Below are 27,159 nucleotides of genomic sequence, written 5' to 3' on the forward strand. Positions count from 1 at the left end.
CCACGAGAATGAATGATTGTTGAGTGGTGGAAAAAATTTATGTGGAAAAATTTGTAGCATATTGGTATTACAGTGAAATAACTTAATGTGCATATTGGTTAATAATTTCTTTTGAACTTGAGACTGATCATCATAACTGAAGGAATAATTTCAGGTATAACAACACTGGCTGAGTTGTGGGCTGGTTGCATCTAGAAAGAGATATCATAGAAAATCTCTATTTTTGGAAGCTATCGAGAAGCAACATTTTTAAAAGACTAATTTTATACGATTAATAATTGTTGATAAAAGCTACAGGATTCGTTTAACAAGTTAGACAAGCCTAGAAAATTCAAAATCGATGGAAATTTGTAGAAAGGTATGGTCCAACATTTGAAAACTTAGAGCCTCGTCAGAACTGTTACACTAGATCATTAGCATAGCAAATGATGCTCAAGATAGGTGCTTACAGGGGGTTGGAATAGCGAGAGTGGCAGAAGTTTGAAGAATATATTGGGCCCTGTTTATTGTCCAACAAGATTACCAAACTTGGGCAGAAGCGTTACCTGAAATATTTAAGCGAATTAAGGCCATGCTATCATTTCATCTGTCGGTGACTGCAGTTTGTTGTTAATTTATTCTTCCATGAGCTGTAAGCATAACAACAATTTAGATGCAAGCTGTTGCCAGTCAATCTGCATTATAGTGCAGGCTTCTTATTTAGAGTGATGTCAATTAATTTATTCCCAGGCTCTGAACGTTGGAGTTAAGAAAGCAACATATTTTGGTTGGCAAGTTCAATGAGTAGACATGTATTATATCCTAAATAGTTACCTCGTCATATGTTGAAAGCATAGTTCCAAGAATCACGGCGATTCATGCGATTCACGCGATTCGGCGATTCGATTCAAGCCAAACGATTTTTTGTGAATCGGTGAATCGAATCAGCGATAAAGGGTTTATGAAATAAGTTACTCACTAAATTTCAAGGGTTTTTTAAATTTTCCGATTCATGGCCGATTCGATTCCGATTCATGGCCGATTCACGATTTGATTCGGCCTTGCCGATTTCGATCCGATTCCGATTCTTGTTACTTTGGTTGAAAGACAATCCAAACCTGTGCAAATAAAAACTTTATCACTAGGCAAAGTAAAGGTGTATACACAACTCAAGTAAAAGATATTGAGGGTGTGTATTTTGATCTTTGTTGTAATATTCTCTTTTTGCACAATATATCTAAGAAATTACCAGTCATTTCTGGTGGGCTGGAATTAACGCTTCACCACGAGCGTTTGAAATAAAGCAAGAAGAAGAAACAAATAATGGCTGCAGAGTATTGGAGTTGGACATGTGTGCTATTTGTGGATAACTTTCAAAATATGGTCACTTTTCGACTGAGCCATAATGGTGATCTTCCTTTTCCAGATGCAAGAATCTATACACTGTCATGTATTTTCTGACTGCTACTACAAATCTGTGCATTGAAATTTACAGTTTGTGCTCAAATATAGACAATAACAACTGCATAATAGAAAATGTTTGCGAATCTTTTTGTGCACCTATTATGTATCATCTGGTTTGAGTTTTGAATACAGTGAGGGGTTTTCTTTTAACTTGGTAGTGAGCTCTATTGTATTGAGGAGAGACTAGTTGTATCTAGTCATGGGGAAGTTTAATGGTTGGGAAAAAATCAAGATCTTATTAAGATACAACAATAGTTGGCCCTCTGTCCTTCCTGTTCGATGTTTTATGATATTTTGTTCTAGCGTGGCTAGTTGTATGGTGCTGAGGTACATTTTCTCGGGGGCTTTCTTTGCTTATCTGCTAGTTACTTTGTAAAAGGTTTCAGGTCCTTTCAAAATCTGTTTTTACTTAATCAAAACAATAGTTGGCTCAAAATTTCCAATCTGATATGAAGACTAAAATAATGAGCATATATGATGAGTGCAACAAATTCTCTCCACAAATTCATAAAGAATTACCCTTCATTGATTACATAAATTTTCATCCAAAGTTTCAAAACAAGAATGATATGGCAAAGAAGTGTTATGAATTGGTCCAGGATCTCCTTGCAAAAGATGAGTGCAGAAATTTGTATGAAGAAGAGAATAATCAACATAGTGGTGGTCTTGAAAAAGAAGAGAAGCCAACTACCACTAATTCACAGCCTTCTCATGATCATGGTATTGGTCTATTAATTGGTGGTATGGAGGTAGAGGATTTTTGCAAGGCTGCCTACATGTAACATCCACTTTTTCTAGGGCTTAACTAACAACTAGCATATCAAAGAAATACAATTATTATGTCATTTTCATAAGAAGACAGTTACATCAGTTATGTTCATGTGAATGAGATTAACAGTTACAATCAGTTAAATGAAAATTTTTATAACTAATAATTGATAGTATTGTCAATAAATGTAAATATAGAATTTGAGTTTTACATACCCTAAATTCTAAAACCGAAATTTGCCTAAGGCAACATCTGCAAAACCCAGGTTAATCCACATATACCACTTAGGGCACAAATAGCTATACCACTATCGAAAAGTCAATTACCATTTAGGGCATCAAATACCATTGCACCACAATGACAGATACCATCTAGGGCATCAAATATCACTGTATCATAATGACCAATACCACTGTATCCTTTTGTTAACTATGGCAACAACACAGTTAAAAGATACGTTCGTATTCATTATTCACATAAATGAAGGACAATTCTAACAATCATCAAGTAAGCCTATCTCTAGCATACATATATAATTCATGTCGAATTGGAAGATTAAGTGATCTAATTAGTTACCATTTACATTGCCGAGAAAACTGATTTCATTGCAGGAAATAAGTAATTCAACGATATCAATCAATCTAACATATCTTCAACTTGTAAATATCGTAAAAGTAAAATACCTGTTACCAACAGATGTTGAATACATAACTTATCTTTGCCTTGTGCATGTCTTGGCATCTGATGGAGAGGGGAAATATTGTTAGGGTCTTAACCTCCCAACCGCATACCCTTAAAATATCCCCACAAAATCTCATTCGAGAAAGGCCCTTCCTACCTGGAATAGACATGGAGCACCTTGACCAGCCACTGAGCATCTTGGTACTTAATTCCACCACTCAACTTAACAACTGAGTATACTTGGACAATCATGAGCTGACTTGGATGTTTTAGTAATTTCTTTTTAAGATGTTCATGCAATTGAGAATCTGATCATAGTTTGTGCTTCCTTGCAGGATTCCTCTCCTCTTCACCCATTCACATGGCTTCACTAGTCTTGGGTGCATCACAGGAGATTGCTATTATTCCTCTCCTCTTCACCCATTCACATGGCTTCACTTGTCTTGGGTGCATCACAGGAGACTGCTATTAATAATGAGATCTTTAACATATGGTTTCCTTGAATACCTTTTTGATTCTTACTACAACTAGTATACAATAAATATCGGTGAGTAAGTCAGAGTATCATATTATAGGATTCAAATTCTCACAAGATTACTTTATGCATAATATAGTAAAGAACATGTTATGGGGACTGTGATCTGCCCCTATGTAGTCATCACACAAGATCAAAAATAAAAGAAAAGAATTAGAGCTTATGCCTTATATTAAAAAACAACTTTGCATGCAATATACATGCCACACATTTACAAGTGATTGAAAAGCAATTATAATGATGTCCATCGTGCATGAGGGTGTGGGTTTGTATTAGTATATCACCCAAGAATCTCGAACAAAAGAATAACAGAGAGAAGAAAAAACTCATGCGCCTTCAAAATCAATAAGCTCTTGGCCTTTTGGTTACGACTAGTATGCATCATACAATCATGCTATCGGGGAATATATCTTTTCAACGATCCGCAAGATAAGGACATATAAAGGGAGCTGATTAAACAAATTTCATGACTCGAATATGTTGGTTATGGTCAATATCATGGCCTGGCTACCACAACCTTCAATCTTGCAAACAAAGTTTTGAATCATGATTTAAAGCTGGTAATAATATCGAGTCTTTGACTCAGAGCAATCAAGTGCGATTTAGAAATGAACTTCCAAGAGCAATAACTAAGGCAGCGGAAAGTGTATAATAACTCCCTTGCGCTCCATCGGTTATCAAGAAGATATGATGTGCACGGTCACTATTGGCCTCAAGAAAACTCTTCAGATGCTAATAAAATTTTGAAAGAAGAATATGCTGATACAAAGGTGGCATACGCTCAAAGACATGGAGCCAAAATAAAGACATAGAGATTATATTTCCATTGATTTAATACACATCACCATCGGTTGGAAATATTGGAAGGAGCATTTGAAACATAAAAAGCCCGATGGAAAGATAGGCCACTTCTCAAATCCATTGGAACAATAATAATGATAATTATAAAGGTTCTCCCTCCAAAAGATTTAAAAGTATATTGGCAACATGGTATCTTTGCCACTTCTATTTGTACGTACATACATACATATATGTGCATAAATTTAATCGAATATTTTTTTTGTTAATTAAAGAGAATACAAAAGAAACAAGTAAAGTTTAGATATATATAAATGCATAGTGGGTACAAAATCACATTCTCATAAGGAATGTTGATGGCGGGAAGCAAAATAGTAAATAGTTTCTGTCAAACTAGAAGTCTAGAAGTAAATACTAAATTGCTAAATACATCAATACAATCACATCTTCCCCTTTCTAGCTCTACTCGTAGAAAAGAGAAGGGGTCTAGTCCTCGAAGAGATGCCTCGCACTGGGACTGGGCGTGAGCTGCGTGATTGTAGAGTCCATGGCTGTGCCTCCTCACTCGACATCCCTACTGATTGGCTTTGCATCCTGAAAGTGGATGTATCTCCTCCTATATGTGGTATTGGCAATGCCTCCTCCTTTGAATCCTCATCGTTCTCGTCCTCAATGTCATCCATTGTGAAATGAAAATCTCTTCCAACACCCCCCTCCATGGCTTGTTTATCCAAATCAGCAACCTCCTTTGGTGAAAACAATGGACCTGGCTCTTGTGCCATCCAATCCGAATAAGGATCTATCTCATTTAGATAAAGCGGACCAGGTACTTCTGAACTCTGTGCCCTTTTTATGCGCAACTTAAGCTTATAGTGTACATAAACAAGGTCATTGAGCCTTTTTTGATTCAATCTTTTCTTTTCTTTGTATGGATGGACTCAAATAAGCTCCAATTGCACTCACAATGGGATGCACTACAAGGTTGGCACAAGACTTCGAGAGCAAAATTTTTTAAATTGGGGGTGTTTCCACCCCAACTTGACCACTCACCATCTGTAACACAAAATATAATAAGTTATAAAGCAATGAAAAAAGATTTTTAGAAAACACAACTTATCAATTTGCGATAGTTTTTAAGTTTAAACTTTGATAGTTCACTCGAGGCTTGAGTGCCTCTTGGTCTCTTTGCTAGTGTAGAAGAGAACAAATTACCCCTTGATTCCACATAGACTTGTTGTTCGGTTACAACAAGGTCTCTCTCCGCTTTATTGGATATCATCCTCTCAATGCATCTAGAGAGACCCTCCATGACCTCTCTATTAGGATCTGAATAGGAATCATCAGCCCTAAAATAAACAAAAAATTAAATCAAGTTTTAGTACACAACCTTAAAAAACAAAGCAAAATGAAGTCTTACTAAAATCTCAAGGAGAATCATAGTACCTGAATTTGGGGTTGAGGAAGTAGCTTGCTGCATGTATGGGTTGGTGGAGCATATTGTTCCACCTCCTGTCAATTATTTCCCAAATGGGGTCAAGTTTGAGTTTGTCCACATGGTAGTAATTTCTAACAACCTCTTTGGCCTTATCCATCACCTCATAAAGACATTCCATTGGGGATTGTTGCACGTCACATATGTGCAAGACTCTAACCAGGGGCATAGACATCTACATTTGAAATTTCAAAAATACATATTAGTTACTTACATAGCAAGTTACAAATTAATAATGAAACTTGAATCAAATAAAAAAATATTTTTTTAATTCTTGAAGTTACCTCCACAATTTTTTTATTCGTGTTACATCCTCTCCTTCAGGCTTCTTTGAGTACATCAAAGCAACGCAATCAACACACACAAACATTTGTTTCAGAGGCAATATTGTGTTGATAATACTTTGCAACATCAAGAACACCGCTGCAAACCTTGTCATAGCAGATCTCACCAAAACTTTGTCTTTAGTGGTCCTCATCAAACTAAGAACCCATGGGTGATTATAGATATATTTGATGACTCGCCTTGCATCTTCCACAATTGGACTCACCCAATCAAGTATTCCTATGTCCTCCAAAAGAATGTTAAGGACGTGCGCTACACAAGATGACCAAAAAAGTGTGGGATGCCTCTCTTGGAGGATTCTACCTAAAAGATTAGTAAAAAATCAATAATTAATTACAAACTTTCCATATTACATCAAACATTAATTTAATAATACCAAAACATTACATTCATGATTCATATTGAACATAAAAATTTAAATTTACCTACTGCCACATATGGTGCTGCATTATCTGTGATGATTTGCAACACATTCTCTACTCTCACCTCCATGACAACATTCTCCAACATTAAAGCTAATGTGTGTGCATTTTTCACTTTATTGGAGGCATCAACAAATTTTCAAAACACCACATCATCTTTGCAAGCAACCAAGAAATTAATTATAGTTCTACTTCTTACCCCATCAATACTCTTGCCCTATCAACGACATTGTTAAGCAACCTACAAAATTTAGGTTTAATATAAGTGTTAGTTAAAAATTATGAAATACCAATTAAGATTTAAAATATAACAATTAACTCAAGTGGATTTCGATTATTTACAATTACTAAATAGTAAAATACTAACCTTCCGCACAAATCCTTGCAGAAAGGGGCTTTCACCCTTTGCGCGGTATTGAAATTGCGTTCACCAAATTCAACCAATAGGGACTATCAGCCACATACATTGATATGTTGTTGAAAAATCAAAAATTAGTTGTTGCAATATCAGCTTGCTCATGCACCTCCTTGTTCCATCAAGTGCCCTCTACTGATGGTTGTGATCTAACCGTGTTCCTAGACACCAAATAACTCCCTATCCCTGATGAGGATGGTGATGAAGAACTAGGTAATGTAGAAGGAGTGGAATCGGCAAAAGAGACACTTTGTTTGCGGATCCACAGGCCATGAAGAGATACCGCTATATTCTCAAGTGCTTCTTCTTCTTGAATATCAATAGGAGCTCCTTGAGATTCAGCTATGGCTGCCCTCATAGCTGATTTCGCCCTCTCCCTATTCAATGTTTTCTGGTCAGCAACTGCAAGTAGGGCATTGATGAGTCTTTTTTCTTCATCGGTTACCTTGAGACAAGGAGTTGAATCATGTTTCTTTATGCCCGCAAGGTAGTACTTGAAGCGGTTTATGCCTCCGAAAATAAGTTTTTCACATAGAATGCGTATAACCTTCCCAACATCATTTGGAGCTCCATAGGCATACTGCCATGCCTTATCTCTTGCATTTCTAGGCCGAGTGCTTATATATCTAGATGGGCATGGAGTTTGTGGCCACTCTTCTTGCGGATTTGTCATGCTTTTTAAATGCTTAACCGCTGCCCTACACATAAATTTAGAGAAAAATGAATAAACAAAGTTAGAACTTAGATCTATGAGTGTAAACTAAACAAACTAAAAAAACAACTAGGGTTTGTTTTTAACTTTGTAAAAAATCTTACATATTCTTGAATTTTTTTTGTCAAACATAGAGTTGAGTGGCTTTCAAATGATTCAAACATAGAGTTGAAATGCTTTCAAATGATTTGAATTCATTTACTAGCAACAAGAAAACAATAGAACATGTTTTAAAACTTTAAAAACAATCTCACCAAACCTACTTGGATGAGAGATTTGTCTTCTAAAACCGGTTGGAATCCTCTACAAATCCACTGAAATCCGCCTTCAATAGCTTGCAATCACCTAAGAATGCCTTGGAACCCTTCCTCACTCCGCTCCTCAAGCCTCCAAATGCACAAAACAAAACTAGCGTTGAAATAAAGATTTTTTTTGGCCTATATTGCTAGAACTCACGTGCAATCGAGTTTTTAGTAAAAAGTTGCGAGGTTTTATGAAAAAATCGCCGATTACTCTACGAGTTTTTAGGGTTGGCTAATTTCTTGAATCTGCGAATTTTTCTGCATAAAACTCGCCTAGCAAATAAACTCGGTGATTTGTATCTAATCGTAGATTAAATTGCGATTTTGCCAACTATGGTCTCTACTTATGGTATGAATTTTTCTTGTGATGAATTTATTTCTGAATACGATGGTGCCTCTAATTCTTTTTCACAACAGAGTATAAAAGATAACATTGATGATATGGATATATGTGATGAAACTCTTTCTCTCACCTCATGTTCATTTGGCTTATCACATACACCCACTAGTTCACCTTATTTGGAGAGTCAAATGAAAGTAAATGAAACATAAGATTATTGCACCTTTATCACATTTTGATAATGTTAAAACTAAAGCCCAAAAATCCATGAAGATACCAAGCAATGAGAAAAAGACAAAATTGAAACAAAGAACACCAGAAATATCCTGGGAAAATCCTTCAAGAATGAAGGGAAAAACCCAGCCACACAAAAAAATATCTTTATTGATAATGAAATGTTCAAGTGTAGAGTATCCTTTGCTTGATGCAAATATATAACAATAGGAGAGACTCTTCACATTATAACCGAAGGTCTTTTGAGATTCTCATAATTCCTATAATTAATTATGACTCTTCGAATATTCATGCTTCAATGCATGTGAATGACACATGTTATTTACATTTAATATTACAAATTAAACCTAATTGACCTTTTCAGCTGAAGATGACAATAATGGTAATAACGTCCATATTTCGAGAGATAAAGATCTCTATCGCAGCTACAAACTTTAACACTCCCTCTTAGCAAGAGAGAGATCTTTAGCTAAACAGTCACACAAAGCTGCAAACAAAAATGTCAATGATAAATTTTGATCATACGAATTCAAAACATAATTCATGGAGTTACTCAACATGAAAACTTGTAATAATGAGTCATATTCATGGAATCACTCAACACGAAAATCTGTAACAATGAGTCATATTCATGGAATTATTCAACATGAAAAGATTTGTAAGACTCACAACTAAGCCTTTATTCACGGACTCTCTCAACATGAATTGTCATGGAATTTCTCAATATGACATCCAACTCCCATCATGGAATCTCTCAATGTGATGACATCATGGACTCTCTCAACATCATGTTCACTATTGCATAGTGAAAGAGTTATCATTGCTGATTCTTACAATCTTATTGTTGATTTCACATGAATAGAAATGGACATACCAAAACAAGACTTAGTGCCATTTAAGTCTCAGATTCTACAAATATCACAAGCATTAAAAGCATATATGAAAAATGAAGGGAATTCCATAAGCACTCCCTCTTAATTGCAAAGCATTCCTCTGAAGCTAAAATCCTTATCTTGTTGCATCCTCCCTCTAGAGCTTGATATACTTTTTCTGTATGATAAATTTAGTTCCACGACTGTAGGGAATTTTTCCATGCCTTTGCATGCATTCTCTTATTATGCCATTTCTTCTTGATTTATCCTGGAAGCAAGAATTAGTTCCCAAATCAAACTATTCACGAAAAGATATACACAGATCAATGCTAAAAGCATACACTATCAAGATAACCATAAATACTTATCTCTTTCTAGCCTAATTTCAATATGCACACAAGCATACACAATTTTTTTTAGAAGTGCCTCTACAACTAATGTAAAGCTCATAGCATCCATATACATTTTCCTAAAAATCTGATATTAACATCAGAATAATACTTATCTCTTTCATATGCAACCTATCCTGAGCACATCCAAATATGTCATTCATTTGAACAAAGATGGCAGTGTGTCCCAATAAGTGAAATTCAGGCTTGCTCCCACTAACAACTGCTACACTTAGCAAAGATGAAAGGTAGATGTGACAGTTACAGAAGGATGGGAACTGATCCGACCCTAATAATATTGAAGCATCTTGCCAAAGACAAACACAACATTCTTCATAGTAATCGGTCGAATCCTTAGAACTTGACAGACCACAAATGAGATGCTTCCTATTTAAACTGAGGATATTTCCAATAAAAGTATCCGAGGAAATCACTAGATTTGCTTGATGAATTTCAGCTCGAAATTGCTTCTCGTCTTGTCCTTCCAGTTTCTTCACAGCTACAAGTGTATCGTCTGTGAGCAATCTCTTGCTCTATGGCCACAACATCATTAGCATCCGAAGCAATCATCACTACACATCCAAACTTAGTGGCTACTTGCAGCTCCTTCACAATGTAATAAGACATATGAAGGTGCAAAGGTCCATCTTTATAGACCTCAATAAATTTCCCAAAACAATATCACAAAGATGTCAGTTACAAATTAAACGTCAGTTACAAATAAAAATCGTGACTCATGGCACAATAAAGATTGGATGCCGTCAGAGGATAGGAAGGGAAATCGACAGTCCACAACACAAAAATAAATAAATAAATTGGATGCCATGAGGACCGACCATTCTATGGAGAATCATCTTTAGAAAGCAATATGCATCAATGAATAATACAACGTTAGAACAAGGATTATATATTTTCCCTGAAATATAAGAAGCAAGAGATAAGAGCAATCAAGTCGAACACCTACGGAAGAGACATAGACACCTTCACCCAATAATACAAAGAGTTATTGCCAAGAACAAACACTTTTAAATAAGTATTATCAAACGCCCGACCAACGTTAATAATGCGCGTTAATAATGCACAAAGCAAAAGATGCGAAAGAAAATATCACCAGAAAGATGAAAGATCTCATACTTAACGGTAATGGAAAGCTTACAAATAGCTCGTGCTATCAAAGAAGAAAAGAAGAAAAAGGAACGCCCACAACACATAAATAAACATTGGCGAGAAAGAATGAGAACGACCACCAAAATGGAAAAAAAAAAAAATCAAGACTCTTGATCCAAACCGGGCAAAAAATTGAGGTTGCACAATAATAAGAAGACCTCCAATGAAAGCACATACAAGACCAGAAATCTTATATTGAGATCATACCTAAATCATACAAACTAATGAAAAAAAAAAAAAAACCTATTGAAGGCTGCAAAGAAAACAACTATGAAAGCACTTGCAAGAGAAGACTAGATATGGGTTCGAAATGAATACAATATTTGATGCTCATTGTGTGAAAAGATGTTCAACACAAGCATACCTAGCAGGCTAGCACTTCTTAACAACCAATAGAAAACAAAAACTTAACATTCTATTACAAGCACGATTTTGAACAACACCCATGACACTGCATAAAATGACATTTATATTGAACGAAAGATACAAAAAATATAACTTGTAAGAATGGAATTTTATACATATGAAAAGAGCCAAGAAATACAAGAGAGCCAAGGTATCAAAACAATTTCCTTATGAAGATTATCAATGGAAAACTGGCTTTGATACCATGTTAAAACTAAAGCCCAGAAATCCATGAAGATACTAAGCAATAAGAAAAAAACAAAACTGAAACAAAGAACACTAGAAATATCCTGGGAAAACCCTTCGAGAATGAAGGGAAAAACCCAATCACACAAAAAATATATCTTTATTGATAATGAAATGTTAAAGTGTACAATATCCTTTGCTTGATGCAAATATATAACAACAGGAGAGACTTCACATTATAGCCGAAGGTCTCTTGAGATTCTCATAACTCCTATAATTAATTATGATTCTTCGAATATTCATGCCTCAATGTATGTGAATGACACATGTCATTTACATTTAATATTACAAATTAAACTTAAGTGACCTTTTCAGCTGAAGATGACAATAATGGTAATAATGTCCATATTTCAAGAGATAAAGATCTCTATCGCAGCTACAAACTTTAACAGATAACACATATGAGATGGTTGAAAAACATTATTGGAAGGATCAATTAGAGAGAAGACAAAAGGGTCTCGAAGAGGAGTTCTCACATTTGTTTGTGATAAAGGAAGGGATAAAAACAATGAAATCAAACTATGCACATCTTCTTTCAGATTGTGATCATCTTCACAATCTCACAAAGATTTATTTAGAGGCCTTAAAGAAGGAAGAAGTGGACATCCTTTCTTGTGAGCTCACGAATTCGAAGGACATCCTAGAGGCTTCCTTAGTAGCATTTCAGGAGGCAGAAAATCAGATTGTTGAGCTTAATGAGGAATTAAATTTGGTACGCTCTACCTTGGCTCAACCTTTTGATGTAGGAGTTGATGAGATTGACAATGATGATAGCAAGAGGATTGACCATCATGAAGACAACAATTATATATCTATAGCATGACACTTGGATAGAGATGAAATAAGTGAAAATGACTTGGAGATTTCACTTGATGGTGATCATTTCATTGATGGAGATGTTGATTTGAGTGTTGTTACTTATGATGATGTTGAAAATCCCAAATTGCCCTTTAATGTATGCTGATAGTTTCTACCGATTATCTAAAGATATCACACAGTCTTCATGAGATGACAACTATGTATTTCCCAGGAGGTAATTTTATCTTTATGCACACTCCGGCTGTCATTGGGTTCTACGCTTGGTCTACTATTATTTTTTCAATTTTGGCTCAGCCTCTAGAGGTTAGCGAGTTGTAGGTTGACTCGTGAAGATACCTCACCTTGAGGCTTACACCTTATGAGATGATTACCCTTCCAGTACATGGGCAGAGTGACAACAACATCATCTTATGTATTGTTGGTTTGGTTTATGACATCGATATGTGGACTTATGAGTCTAACTTCATGCATATTTGCGGTTTTGGTTGGATGAACTGTTTGTTCAGTTGGTTGATCCAAGATGATAGGTTGTTAGATGTCCATTACTCCTTTTAGGATTGTATTGATAGGATGGTTTGGGATCCGAGTGTTGACCGGATGTATACGTGGCATTATGAGGATTACAATTTGAGTTTTGGTGCAATTATGATCAGAGTCACGTGGCCTACAAACGAAATGATACTTCACATATTGACATGGGATCCAAGGATCCAGTTGATGAATGAGTTGCACTTGGACATCCTGCTTCACAGAGTGGCAAAATGTGTTTTTAGATTAGGCTATAGAGCTACTTGCAGATTTATATGGGATCTTGGTACTGACTGCTTGAGGAAAGCCAATCTCAAGGAGTGAGGACTGTAATGTCCCTTTTTGGAAACATTAGAAAATTACCAGCCGATTTATAAAATAATTAAAAGTGACTTTGGAGTTAAACTAAAACTATTAAAAAAGTTTCTTTTAATTAATAAGGGGAAAAGGTGACGAAGGGGCAATAAGACGAAAGACATAATGGGAATTTGAAGAGTCACGGTTGAGCTTTAAAAGAAGAAGTCTCATTCATTTTGGGCATGCTTGGATTATTTTTTGTTTGGAGAATTTGGGTTTCTTTTGGAGAAACATTGGGAGAGTTTACATTTTCCATTTCAAACCCGAGGACACAAACCTTCAAGCCATCGTTGGTGGATTGGACGCAAGCCCGGTTAATCACTGTAGTGGATTCAAGACAGAGTTCACGTTGGGTTTACAGGTTCTTTTATATGTTTCCAATCTGACTGTTATTGCTGTTTGTAAGATTGGACTCTATGCATGTTATTGTATTGCTGATTTATAATACAATAGCAACTGATGTGTTAAAACTGAATATTTTAATGAGCATTATCGGTCCATTTGCTGGCTTACATTACTGGTTTGGTTAGCATGAGTTATCTTTTATGTGCTGAAATCTGTTTGAGAGACAAATTGGTATAATATCCATTAGGGATATTACACATTTGGAATAAAATATTATTCACTTAAGTTCTTATAGACATATATTGATGATGGGATCATCAAACTAAAGACCATATTTGACTTCACATGTTAAGCATAATATCAAAAGATTTACAGGTTCATCATAAGAATAAAGATGTTAAAACCACCCAACATCTATTCTGAGAAAAATAACAGTTATTGTTTTTATAAGCTCATGGCAGTATATTGTTGATCCCATTACAAATCCTAGGGTTATATCAAATAAGAGACATTAAACTTAACTTTTATTCTTTTGGAATTAACTGCAGGCACTCAGTGTGGAAAACACCATCCCAGTGCTATCAATACAGCTGAGCATAAAGGGTTCTAACTCACATGTGTCATGATTGAAACTCCTTAGAACAATTTCTATCCTGTAAATGTAAGAAGAAGTCGTCCTGTACAAGGCACCATATATACAGAGTGCTTTTGAAGCTGTGAACTCAAATTTCAGGTTTAATTCAAGTAGCTGAACCATGCAAGGACATAACTGAGACATGCCTGCATTTTAAAGTTCTTTTTGACTGCGTGGACAAGCTGAGCTCTTTGAGCAACCTATCTCTCTTCTCTATGAAATGATATCAAATTGTGTGTTGTCCACTGTCTTGAAGGCTAGACCTTTAAAAGACTTGAGAGAACCCTCTTGGAAAAGTGGAAGGAAAACCATAATATCTTCAAGCTCCTGTAGTTTAAAAAATTTGCAATGCTTCTTCCTATTATAATTCTTTTACGGGCCTTTGTTCTAGACTTTTTGTTAAGATGTGGCTTTTAACCCCCAGAACACTACACAATTTCAAGCGTACTGCCATAAACTCAGGCTTGCAAGCTGCCTGGTGAAACAGAGTTACTATCAAGATGACAATGAGCATAATGTTCTAAGTTTTAGTTAGGAGGGTTAGTGATTTATTGGGGATTTCACATCCTTAATTCATAGAAAGTGATTTCATTAAAATAATAATGCCATGACTACTTGTGCAGAGGCTCAGGTTGACTTTGGAGGTGGCATTTCAAACAGGTCAGCAGTTTTATAATGTTCATTCATTATAACTTTCTCTTTATTAAAAAAGACACGTACATTCACACTAATAAGTCTTATCACTTTGTTTATATACTGTGCTATGCTAACACACTAAAGATACATTTAAAACTCATCCATGCTGCATGTTAATGCAGTCATCAATGACAAAAATCTCATCAATGACAAAAATCTCACCACCAAGCAGTGTCGAAAAATTGTGTCATATGCATATATGAAATACTATGTCTATCAAACAATCATATATCAACAAAGATATTCTTATGGTATTCAATACTCTGTGCTGTCAACGAAGACAACATTAGCAAATGATGCATATCATTCAATCAAAATGCAATTTTCCATGCGGCAATTGATGAATCAGTGAGCATGGAGTGTGTAATCTCTCAAGTTGTCTTTTCCAAGTTTTCTGCCCTCTATCTGAAGATACACTCCTACAGGTCATGGCTTTCCTGAAGAGTAGCATCCTGCATCACATAGAAAATTAGTAGTTAGTTGTTTACAGTTCAAGAGCACAATGACAAGAGCATTAATTAGCTTTATCAATTAATTTGAATCATTAATTGCACCCTATAATTTAATAATTCAAATTAATCATGTATAGAGGTAATTCCCATTTACAAATTTATAGGCACATCTATAATGAATTGCCAAAGTTTATGATGTCAAAGTCATTAGATGATAAGTTGTGTCATTCAAGAGGGTTGTTTTACAAGTAAGAAAAGAGAGTTGGACAAACATCTCAGCCAGTATTTGGAAAGGCAGAAGAATAAGCCTACCCTAGAAGAATAGGTTAATAATACCGTTGCAGATTTTGGCACCAATTAATCAAAGTTGCACAGCTTGTGTTCAAAACTGAAAATTTAAGCACGGCTTCTCTAGATGCTTATGAAATACATCAGAACATTTTAAAGACGGGAGAAGGAGCACTATCATTGAACCTAGATTGCTAAAAATATTTATTTTTATCTATATGTCCAAGGATCGGTACAAGCCTATCTAAAATATATTTGTTTTTGAAACTGTTGAGTTAGTAAAGCATAATTATTTTTGTAAAAAGCTTAATAGGTGCATTAGTTTTGTCTTAATTCTAAACCTTGAAGCTATTGAACCATCTGGCATGTGTTTGCTGTAAGCTTTTGAGTTTTCAAATAGTACTACTTTTCATCAATGAATCATGCATAGTTTTCTTTTTGGTTTTGGTTTATCATCAAAGTATTGAAGTTGGTTAAACTGTTTGAATTAGCAAAACCCCCTCTAAGTTTGAGTGCCTATTGTGGACAAAGATCAGTGGTTGTAACTCTTTTAAGGCATGCATGCAGCATGACGATAGTGATGATGATGTTTTGCGTTTTTTGCAGTTTCTACATTGCAGCACCCTTATCAGTGTGCAGTTTGTGTTACCCGGAGGTGTTCTCTTATGTCATCACTCAATCAATCAACTCATTATTTCGAAAAGGAGCTCACATAGAAGACATAGAGTTCAAAGTGTTAGAATATACAATTTCTCTTTTGAAATTGGGATGGTGGCAGTGGACTGGTACTATTATTTTCATTTGGGGATCAATTCATCAACATCGATGCCACAAGATACTGGTAAGTATATAAATGTTTTATACAAGACTCTACACATGTTTTCAATGCCACAGATATTCTATCAAATATACAGCTTTCAGGAGAGAGAAATGTGGTCATGCTACTTTTTGGTTTTAAATTTCCAAAACATACATTGATAGCTCATCTTGTGTAGTGTATGAGACCAACAAATTTCTTTATTGTTTCGGCGAGTGTAGTATCAAATTCAATTTTCCAAAAATTCTAACTGCACTTACAAGAAAGGGCTCCAAACAAAACGGAATTGAGTATCCAAAACAATCTCAAGATTTGCAGCTAACAACGGAACTGATTTAAAACTTTTGAACAAGAACATGTTTGCTTGTTGATTTTTTAAAGTTAATTTCAAGGAAATTCATTCTCTTTCTATTGCTTGACTTGTAAGAAATATAATTATGTTACAGTTTCTGTCTTGTTATCTTGAAACCATAAGTGAACCATTTTTTAGAGATGTAGAGAGTTCAAAGTCAAACCCTAACTGGCAAATGTAATCATTAAGCAAGCATACTTTATAAACAATGCCATTCAACTGCCATAAAGGAAATCAATACTTTTAGGTCATGGACTTGGACTCATAGTTGGCAGCCTAAATTTTTGCCTCCTACAATATTAAAGCCTATTTTGACACTTAATTGTCATAATTAAAATGTGTCGTATGATCCTCAAACTTTAAGAAAAAAAAGAAAAAAGGATGCCTTTTTTGGCGTTAATATCTGCCTGGGCACAATTTTCTACAGGCTGAGAGTCCAAGCTTAGGATTCGGAAATGCGAGCTTGATACTCGGAGAGTTTTTGACCCAGACTCGGCCAAGTACTTGGCAAGACTCATGGAGACCTGGCTTGCGAGCCTGGTCGACTCATTTCGGCCTGTCAGAAAATTTATGTCTGGTGAGTTTGTGCAAATACTCAACATGTCTGCAAACTATGAATGAAATAAGTATGACCACCAGAAACCTTTTGAAGATTTCCTCTCCAATTGGGTTCCGTTTAAGTTCATTATACCCCATTAAAGTGACTCATTGCTGGTTACACTCATGTCATATTCATTTGGGGCATTTGATCATTCCTTTTGACCCTTCAAGCCTCCATAACTGCAGCAGTAGCTCAACAAAACTTGGGTTTCATACCAAAAAGACAGCATTTGGCCATAGCACTTCTACTGGCTATTTACTACTGTTCGTTTTTTTTTGTTTTGCTATGGGTGGTCAATTTTCTGTTGCTTGGCTGTGCTTAATTGTTAGACAACGATTCGTAAAGGGTTTCAGGGTCATTACAAAAACTGCTTTACCTTTAATGAAAAGTAAAATCAAAATGGAAATCAGAAAATCAGCTATGCCTATCATCAAGTTAGTCATTATGCAAATAAACCTTAAAATTGAAATAGTAAAAACAACATTAAAAAAGATCTTAAAATCCTACAAGACAACATTTTATGATTTTTAAAGCTCAAAAATTTGATTAAAAAACTGGAGCAGTAGTGTGATTCATTATTGACATATGTTTTTGCTTATCAAAATTTCAAAATTGAAATATTTAGGAATCATTAAAATCTAACATGAACATTGAACAACACTCAAAGACAGTGTGTGAATTTGTGAAGTCTTACTTTTAGGGCTTGACGAATGCTTTGATTGTCTGATTGATGAAAACGATCAGAATCTTTCCCCTCTTCCTCTTTCTATTGCTCAAAATAATGACAAATTGTTGACGGTGTTTCGGATAGAGGGTAATATGCACATTTATTCTTGGAGGCCCATTAGCACATTAGGGTTAGAGTTACGTTTTTAAGTTTTAACTAAATTTTGTTATTTAAAAAAGGTTCACTTTATGTCCTAGGTGGACAGGGGAGACCTTTACAGTCCTATTCTGTGTTGAGAAAATTGGGGTGTTTGTCCAACATTCCCAAGAGGGGGACACCTCCATGATATCCCTTGCTTTTGTAGGGGCTTCTCAAGTCTGTTGGCTTGCTATCTATGGTACTTTTCCTAAGATTAGGATGCAATCTACCAAGGTTGTTTGGCAACGATATCGTCTTCCAAGTCCATGCCAAGCATTATGGTTGGTATACAAAGTTTGGTGTTGCAATCTTATAGACTTTGTTGACTACGTTGAATATAGTAGAGGTACTTAGATAATTTGGTCAGCCTCGTGATCAGTTGGATATAATTTCTTTTCTAGCAATTCTTTGAAACTTTCATAACTGTTTATTGCTGGATTTTTGTCCTTGCCACAAGATGCAAGATAGCTTTCCTATATCTGCTGATGTTTAAGCATTCAAAAGAAATCCTCTGTGCTCCAATAAGATTATGAACATTGAGAGACGCCTCTTTTTTATCCATGTGTTTGATATCTCAGCATTAACTGAATCCTCAAATTTCTTGATTTTTACTGTGGTTTCAACTTTCAAAGGAGTTGCCCCATTTCTCTGATTCTGTGTCTTCCCAAGTGGGCTCTCAGTTAAAATTTTATTAGATATTTGCCCAGAAATTAAGATAAACAACAACAAGAAAGAACTAAACAGATACAATAAATATCAGAAAATACCCTTGGAAAACCTTTCTAGAATGAAGGGAAAAAACCCAACCACACAACAAAATATCATTCTATTGATAGAGAAATGTTCAAGTGTACAATGTCTTTCACTTGATGCAATATACATAATACATGGAGAGACTCTTCACATTACAACCAAAGGTTTCTTCAATTTCCCAAAACATGACTCTTTATCTTCAACTACAACTCTTCATATTTCCATGCCTCAATGCATGTTGTAAGACACGTCTTTATATTTAATATTACAATTATTATCATAAATGTCCTTTTCAGTTGAAGGTTACCATAATGATAATAATGCCCTTATTTCTAGAGATAAAGATCTCTGTCGCAGCTGCAATCCCCAATACTCACTCTGAGAGAGAGAGAGAGAGAGAGAGAGAGAGAGAGAGAGAGAGGTCTGTCTTTAGCTGAACAGTCACACTGGGCTGCAACAAAAAATGTCAATGATAAATCTGATCAGCATATTTTACAATTTTACTTAAGTGGTGTAAGTTAAGATTTTTCTAGATTTCTTTCCATTTGGAGGATTTTTATTGCATTTGTAATCATATTATTTTGCTATACGTAATCTTGGACTCAAGTGATTGGTTTAGGATCAGGTATTCCCACCTTGGCTTTGCAGAGCAAGAAGTCCAGAATACTCGAATCAAATTGTTTGGTTTTGTTAAGTTGGCCTTAACCTTGGATTTCCCAGCATTGAGTTCGCAAAACTCATAGGATTCCAATCTGTGGTTTTAGGAACTAATAGAGCATAGGGAATTAAAGAAGAATTAATGGAGAAAACGGGAATAGGAAGAAAATAGGAAGCTAATTCTTTCAAAGGGCAGTAATGATGAAGGGTTGTGACTCTATCAAAGGGTTGTAATAATGAAAGTTTGTACTCTAAGGGTAGAAATGATGAAAGGTTACGGCTCTCTCAAAAGGAGGTAATTATGGAAGGTTGTGACTTTTTCAAAGGATAGCACTAATGAAGGGTCATGATTCTTCCAAACAGTGGTAATTGTGAAAGTTTACAACCATTTCAGAGGGGCAGAAATGATGAAGGGATGTGACTCTCTTTCACTTTCGAAGATATAAAGGGGAGAAGATTTCATTTGAGGAAATCCAAGGGAGATCAAAATGGTGAATAATGTATAATTCTCAAAGGCAACAATGAATTCAATTCTTATGACAAGTGGTGACTCTTTCACTAAAAAAGTATAAAGGAGATTTCATTCCAAGTATTGAAGGGCTTATCAATCACAAGTCATCCATCAAACATTAATTGCTCAAGTAATCAAACAATCAATCTATCAGCAAAATCAAACAATTTAACAAAAAATCTTTAAATTCACATCAATCATCACTTCATGGGGTCAAGAATAAGTAGAATTCATTATATCATCTCTTTTAGTTTTAATCATCTAATCATCAATTACCTAAGCATTACTCACCAATACCTGAAATCATCAAATCAAAGGAATTCCTTCAATCAATCATCATTAAAAGCAAGCACATGTACAGAAGAAAACATTAAAACAAGTAACACAGACAATCATATACACTAGAACAATCTCTCTCTCTCTCTCTCTCTCTCTCTCTCTCTCTATACACACACACACACAACTTTATCTCATCTTATTTGTAAGAGAGAGGATTATATCTATATTTTGCTATTTTCTCAATTTGGATTTGTGAATTTAGGGCAAAGTAAAAGGTGGTGCAAGATAGGGACATTACATATTGTTCCACATATTGGTACATTTTTTCCCTTCTCAATCAACTTACTAGTGTATAATCTACAATCAATGAGAATGCCAAAAGTATTTTTTATAAGTAGTATGCCTTTAAACTTTGACAATATTGCTTCAAATAAATTGAATCAAGCTTAGAAAATGTGATACGTTTCTTGATTGTTGAAGAGAGAGGAGTCATTAAAAATCATTCCCTTATTAAGGAAATTACTTTGATTGTCAAAAGAAAGACTAAAATTACAATAGGGAAGAATAAAAACTTCTTTTGCTATTACTGTTAGAAGAATGGACATGTTCAAATAAATTGTGTTCAATGTGTCAAAGATCTTATTGATAAGAAATTGAAAATTGAAGCTCTTACAACATCTGGGAGTGAAATAGAATATTGTGGATTTGCAATGGATGAGGACTCTCTCTAGCATGATAGTGAGAAGGAATATCTTTTCTTAAAATCATGCAGTTAACATTGGAGATTGGAGGATTCTTTATCCACTTGGGCTAGCTTTTGGCTTAGAGATGATACTTTGCATGAGAAGCACCAATTTCATTTTGTGCCCCTTCATGGAGCAAGTGGGGGTTTGACACTTTTTGGCAGAATTTGAGGATTGTGTATCTACATTGGCTCAATTTCTTTGTGTGTCCTAATTGGCTAAATTCATTTGTAACTTAGTGGAGGGATTCGATTCTCATGACATTGGAGCCGTATTGGCACTTTTGGAAGAAAGTGGACCAGGAGGAGAGTTGTTCTCTTATATGCAGGCACTATAGGACGGATTATGACACTCTTAGAGAATTTTTAGACTCTTGGATCAGAGCTGTTCTCTCATTGTGCATGGAGGATGGGATGATGTTTACTCATGTAGCACAAAAGATTTGCAGATTTTACAGTCAGGAGATTCACTAATGGATTCAAATTGATGTTTCTTGGGTGAGCAATAAAAACTCGTGATGGTGCTTCATCAAAGTTTCTAGAAGGGCTGTTGTGTTCAGTCCTTGTAGTGTTTCATGATTCATCCTTTGTCCAGTTGATGGGAATATTGTAGTATTACATCTTTTATACGTTTAGAACTTTAGACTATAGTACATAATATTTTAATACATAAATAATAGATATATGGTAAATATTAAATTAGAATAGTTAGTTTTTAGAAACTTGTTCTTGTTGGTTTTTTTGGTACTTTGTACATATCAGCACATTTGCTTATGAGCCATTACTTTGTAGTGTAAAAGCGTGGTGGTGAAATCAATTCAATCTGCATTATTTTTGTGTTCCGTTTTCTCAACACATGCAAATTTTGTTGAAATCCGTTGCTAGATAACTTAAAGGTATTTTTTGAAGTAAAAGTGGGAAAGAATGTTTGTAGATTCCAAAGTTCTTTGTAAATATTCAGAAGCTTGAAGAATAAATTAGTTTGGCATAAAGGTCAAGCATCTGAGGTGGTGTGTTATGTAAAGCATTTGTTGGCTTTACAAAAAGAAAATACCTTTGCAAGAATTTCTGAAAAGGTGGTGTGTTATGTAAAGCATTTGTTGGCTTTACAAAAAGAAAATGGTACCTTTGGAAGAATTTCTGAAACTAAGGCGCATCATTTTTGAGTTTGAAATCTCCATAAGTTTAGGAAAGTTTTCTTGTAAAGTTATATTATGGTCTGTTAAATAGAGGGTCAATCTGGAAATGAAGTTGGATGGATTATCTGTCATTAGATTGAATCAAAGGATGGTTTAGGCATGAGTTTGTTAAATTTGCTAGTAGCTACTTGGTTGATTAAGAGGTAAAGCCAAAAACTTGGTTAGGGAGCTTTCTGAGATAATTTTAAATTGGATCTTTGTGTCTAGTCAAAAGCCCTTAAGAAGAAGTGAATAAAAATTTGCATGGACTGAGTTGCATGAAATTGAAGAAATTTAGGTATTGATCATTTCTTATGATGTTACAAGAAAAGATTATTTTATGAAAATGAAGGAATAGATCCTTAAATTCCATAGCACTCTTATGTGTGTTCAAAGGTTGTTTATTTAAGTAAAGGAGAAAGATGGATAATTGTACAACTTAGTAGTAAAAACAATCGGGAGTGAATACACAAGTTGGAACTGCTAACAAAGGTCATCTTGAGTTCTTGATGATGGGCTTAGTTATGCATTAGCCAGAAAAAAACATTGTTGATCCAAAGAAAGAGTGGATAGAAAAGATCAACTCCCTTATTCTGTAAGATCGAGATATATTTGAAGAATGTTCAATTGACTATTAAGGATCTTTTACAACACACAAAGGTGAGTGTCCAAACACCTGCTTATAAAATGGAACAAGCTCAACAGGATTTGTTGGGTTCTTGAGAATGTAATCATAATGATGAGGGATACATTGGATGAATATCAATTGATCCTGAAATGTAGGTTCACATTAATATGATGTAATATCCCCTCTCCAGAAATAAGATTTAATTACAAATAAGACTGATTAATAAATAATAAAAAAATTAAAATATAAAAATAAATAAATAAATAATAATCAATCATAATATAATATTCTTTAAGATAGCTAAGATCAAGCAAATCTAATAAATGAGAACTGTAAGACAATCGACAACATCAACCATGTATCCATCATTATTAGTAATAAACAGCTATTTATATAGTTAATAAGATAACAAGTATTAAACAGCAACTTGAAAAATTAATTATAGTTCATAGATAATAAACAAGGAAAGAACTAAGCAGTGATTCACCAAAAAAAAGTCCTAAGCCCTAGTTCAGAACTAAGCTTGTTTTTCTGAACTAAGCCCTAGTTCAGAAAAACAAGCTTAAGTGGCAGCTCATATCTAGTATGCAAAACGAGTTTATAAAGGTGCATTTGGTAAGAGGCGACACAAAAATGGATACACTGAATATACAAAGGCAGCGATTAGCAAATCTAATTGTTTATAAGAAGAGTCCCAATTTGGAAAGAATGTGTCCAGTCAGTCAAGTATTGCAAGATAGAAATCAGAGGTTGAATTGAAAATAGGATCACAAATTGAATGGCAAAAGAATATTTAATTCTGATAAAGAAACCAGAGGTAAAAAAATATACCCATACTCACTATCAGTAACAGAAAACTGGGAAGTTGTAGATTGTCTATGAATTTAATACTGTGAATTATCCTGAATTTTATTACAGGCAAGGAATCCCTATATGGACACATCTATGGCGGGTGTTCACGAAACCCTTGGGCTTAATTATGAAGGTGGTTCCAGTGCTCTTTGACTTTAATATCAAATAAGACTGATTAATAAATAATAATAACATTAAAATATAAAAATAAATAAATAAATAATAATAAATCATAATATAATATTCCTTACGATAGCTAAGATCAAGCAAATCTAATAAATGAGAACTGTAAGACAATCGACAACATCAACCATGTATCCATCATTATTAGTAATAAACGGCTATTTATATAGTTAATAAGATAACAAGTATTAAACAGCAACTCGACAAATTGATTATAGTTCATAGATAATAAACAAGGAAAGAACTAAGCAGTGATTCACCAAAAAAAAGTCCTAAGCCCTAGTTCAGAACTAAGCTTGTTTTTCTGAACTAAGTCCTAGTTCAGAAAAACAAGTTTAAGCGGCAGCTCATATCTAGTATGCAAAACAAGTTTATAAAGGTGCACTTGGTAAGAGGCGACACAATAATGGTTACACTGAATATATGAAGGCAGCGATTAGCAAATCTAATTGTTTATAAGAAGAGTCCCAATTTGGAAAGAATGTGTCCAGTCAGTCAAGTATTGCAAGATAGAAATCAGAGGTTGAATTGAAAATAGGATCACAAATTGAATGGCAAAAGAATATTTAATTCTGATAAAGAAACCAGAAGTAAAAAAATATTTCCATACTCACTATCAGTAACAGAAAACTGGGATGTTGTGGATTGTCTATGAATTTAATACTGTGAATTATCCTGAATTTTATTACCGGCAAGGAATCCCTATATGGACACATATATGGCGGGTGTTCATGAAACCCTTGGGCTTAATTATGAAGGTGGTTCCAGTGCCCTTTGACTTTAATTAACCATTTCCCATGAGGGTTAGGAAAGAAGTAAGGAACTAGGGCTTAAGTATTGTTGGTAAACAGATTTGTCTTCACACAATAAACCATCAAAATAACTCTTATTTGCCCAAAAATGAAGACGCAAAAAGATACCAACAGTTGGGTTGCTTCGCCATTGAATTGTGCAAGCGCCCTCCGAATTTTACAGGTCACAACTCCCCGATTGGATTTACAATGAATAAGATTTAATAAATGCTTTGAACCTAAAAGCGAAGGCTACCCACACTATTCTTGGATAGGGGGCAAATTATTACAACTGAAATAGAAAGGAAAAACTTAGCATACAGTAATGGAAGCATACAATCTTCACACCCAAATATGCACTCAGAAAGAAAGAGAAAGACTAAACTAACAGGAACAGCCCCTGCAATAAATGGATACAGTAGTAGAGTTCGATTCCATTATTCAGTCCTGATTCACACCTAAACCAAGAATGAGAACAATTTGAAGCACACAATCTTCAAAATGATAGAATCCTAATTCAACTCAAAAACAATACTATTTCTAAATGTACTACTGACAATCAATTTATTTCAGAAAACTAAAGAAGGAAACTAAAACGAACAGCTCTGAATACAATAAAAAACTGCCCTCTTCACACAATTTGAATTTTCCCCAAAAATGCAGCACACAGTTTGTAAAATAGTAGACTCTTCAGGACTCTTCACACCTTGAAAAGAGAAGCACACCATCTCCCCTCTTTCAGAAAAAGAACCTCTATTCTTTCATTTGTTGGCATATTTATTTCTTCCCCGATGTGGTTTCAATTCAGTTCGGGCAACTGATTCTTGGAAATGTGTACCTTACCATTTTCCTAATATCATAATCCCTTGGCAACATAATGTCTATCTCCTTCATAATAAGCAAAAACCGAACTTATAACATCATTAAAGTTGCAATTCAATTGGACTTGATAGGCTTATTTAATTTCTTTTTCTATGCATGAGGAGAAAATAGGGGAAATGACAAAATCAAATGATTTAGATGCAATGTCTCATAGCACTACCTGCCATTGTATATTTCTTATGCTATGTGGAATTCCCATATTGGCTCTAGGTATCTAGCACGTCTAGGCATTGGAACCTTCATCAACATATGTTCCAAAGGCGGGCTATACCATGTACTTTAACTTATAATACTTCCTTACCAAGAAGCGTGTATGAATGTTGCTAGCTATTGCAACCATTATATCCCCTTTCTATTTCTCAGGCATGTTGTCAAATGATCATCATGCATTGTCAATTCCCTCAAGTTCGACACGGGACTTTGCGGGCTCATCTTTTGTGGCTGCATGGCCATGGTCTCTTGGGTTTGGCGTGAAACTGAAATATAATTCTTATCCTCCAGCCAATCACCTCCTCATCATTAAGCAATCTGCATCCATTTTTCATTCATCGAGAGTGTTGAGACATGAATTGGCGGGCCTCCTTGTTAATATTTATGCATTTGTTGCCTACATCTCCATATGTTGTCTTTGATTAATGATTGTGCAATCATAACTACATGTGGCTCGAAATTCTTTAATCTGCAATCCTTGTGATTATGGATGAAAGAAACTCCGCTTTATCTCTAGCGTGGCCCAATAGCATCTTCATGTTTGGGATTCTACCCATGTTATACCTCACACATAATGTCAAACAGTTCAGATACATTCGAAGAAGCATAAATTGGTGCCCATATACTCAGACTTTTAATTTTGGTAGTGTCGCTGTCGATGACTTGACATTATGGGTGCTTAAGAAACCTTCGGTTTTGACCCCTTTCTCTGCACTGGCATTTAGCCAAATAGTCAATTTACATCCTCCATGCTGTGGGCTTATTCCTTGCTGTCCAAACAGGACACGACGAAGGATCCTTCTCCGCGTGAATTTGAGGAATCAATCTTCTTGACAAGGATGGAGTGGGTGTGGGATTTGGAGAAACTCTAAACTTGACTTTCCTTGGTGACTGCATTCGGTTCATATGTGATCCCCCATTGTTGTTGATGCCCATCTCCAAGCTTGGATGTGTGATAGGGCCTTGTCTCCCTCCCGATGTCACTTTTACAATAGAAATGTGAGAGGTCCAATTATCTTTAAGTTGCAGATTGCTCAATACTTTGTTCGTTCACACTGTTAAGTGTTCTGCATTGGATTCTCGAGCTTCACACTTGGCATATACGTGTCCCATATTTGATTAATTTGATAAATCTCCTCCCGCATTTTGTCAAACAATTGGTAGATACGCTT

At 35.0% G+C, this 27,159-nt stretch overlaps 1 protein-coding gene across 1 annotated transcript in view; it reads left to right on the forward strand.

Moving 5' to 3' along the window:
• LOC149567606 (polyprenal reductase 2-like) overlaps positions 1 to 27,159 on the forward strand; it is a 46,248-nt gene that overhangs the window by 14,617 nt on the left and 4,472 nt on the right. The window contains exon 3 of the mRNA XM_089820846.1: positions 16,293 to 16,527. Coding sequence (XP_089676972.1) covers positions 16,293 to 16,527 — 235 coding nt within the window. The remainder of the gene's footprint in view (positions 1 to 16,292; positions 16,528 to 27,159) is intronic.

The sequence above is a fragment of the Cupressus sempervirens genome, chromosome 3 (assembly GCF_028749045.1).
Source record: "Cupressus sempervirens isolate cs-2001-9-10 chromosome 3, ASM2874904v1, whole genome shotgun sequence".
In the NCBI taxonomy this organism is placed as follows: domain Eukaryota; kingdom Viridiplantae; phylum Streptophyta; class Pinopsida; order Cupressales; family Cupressaceae; genus Cupressus; species Cupressus sempervirens.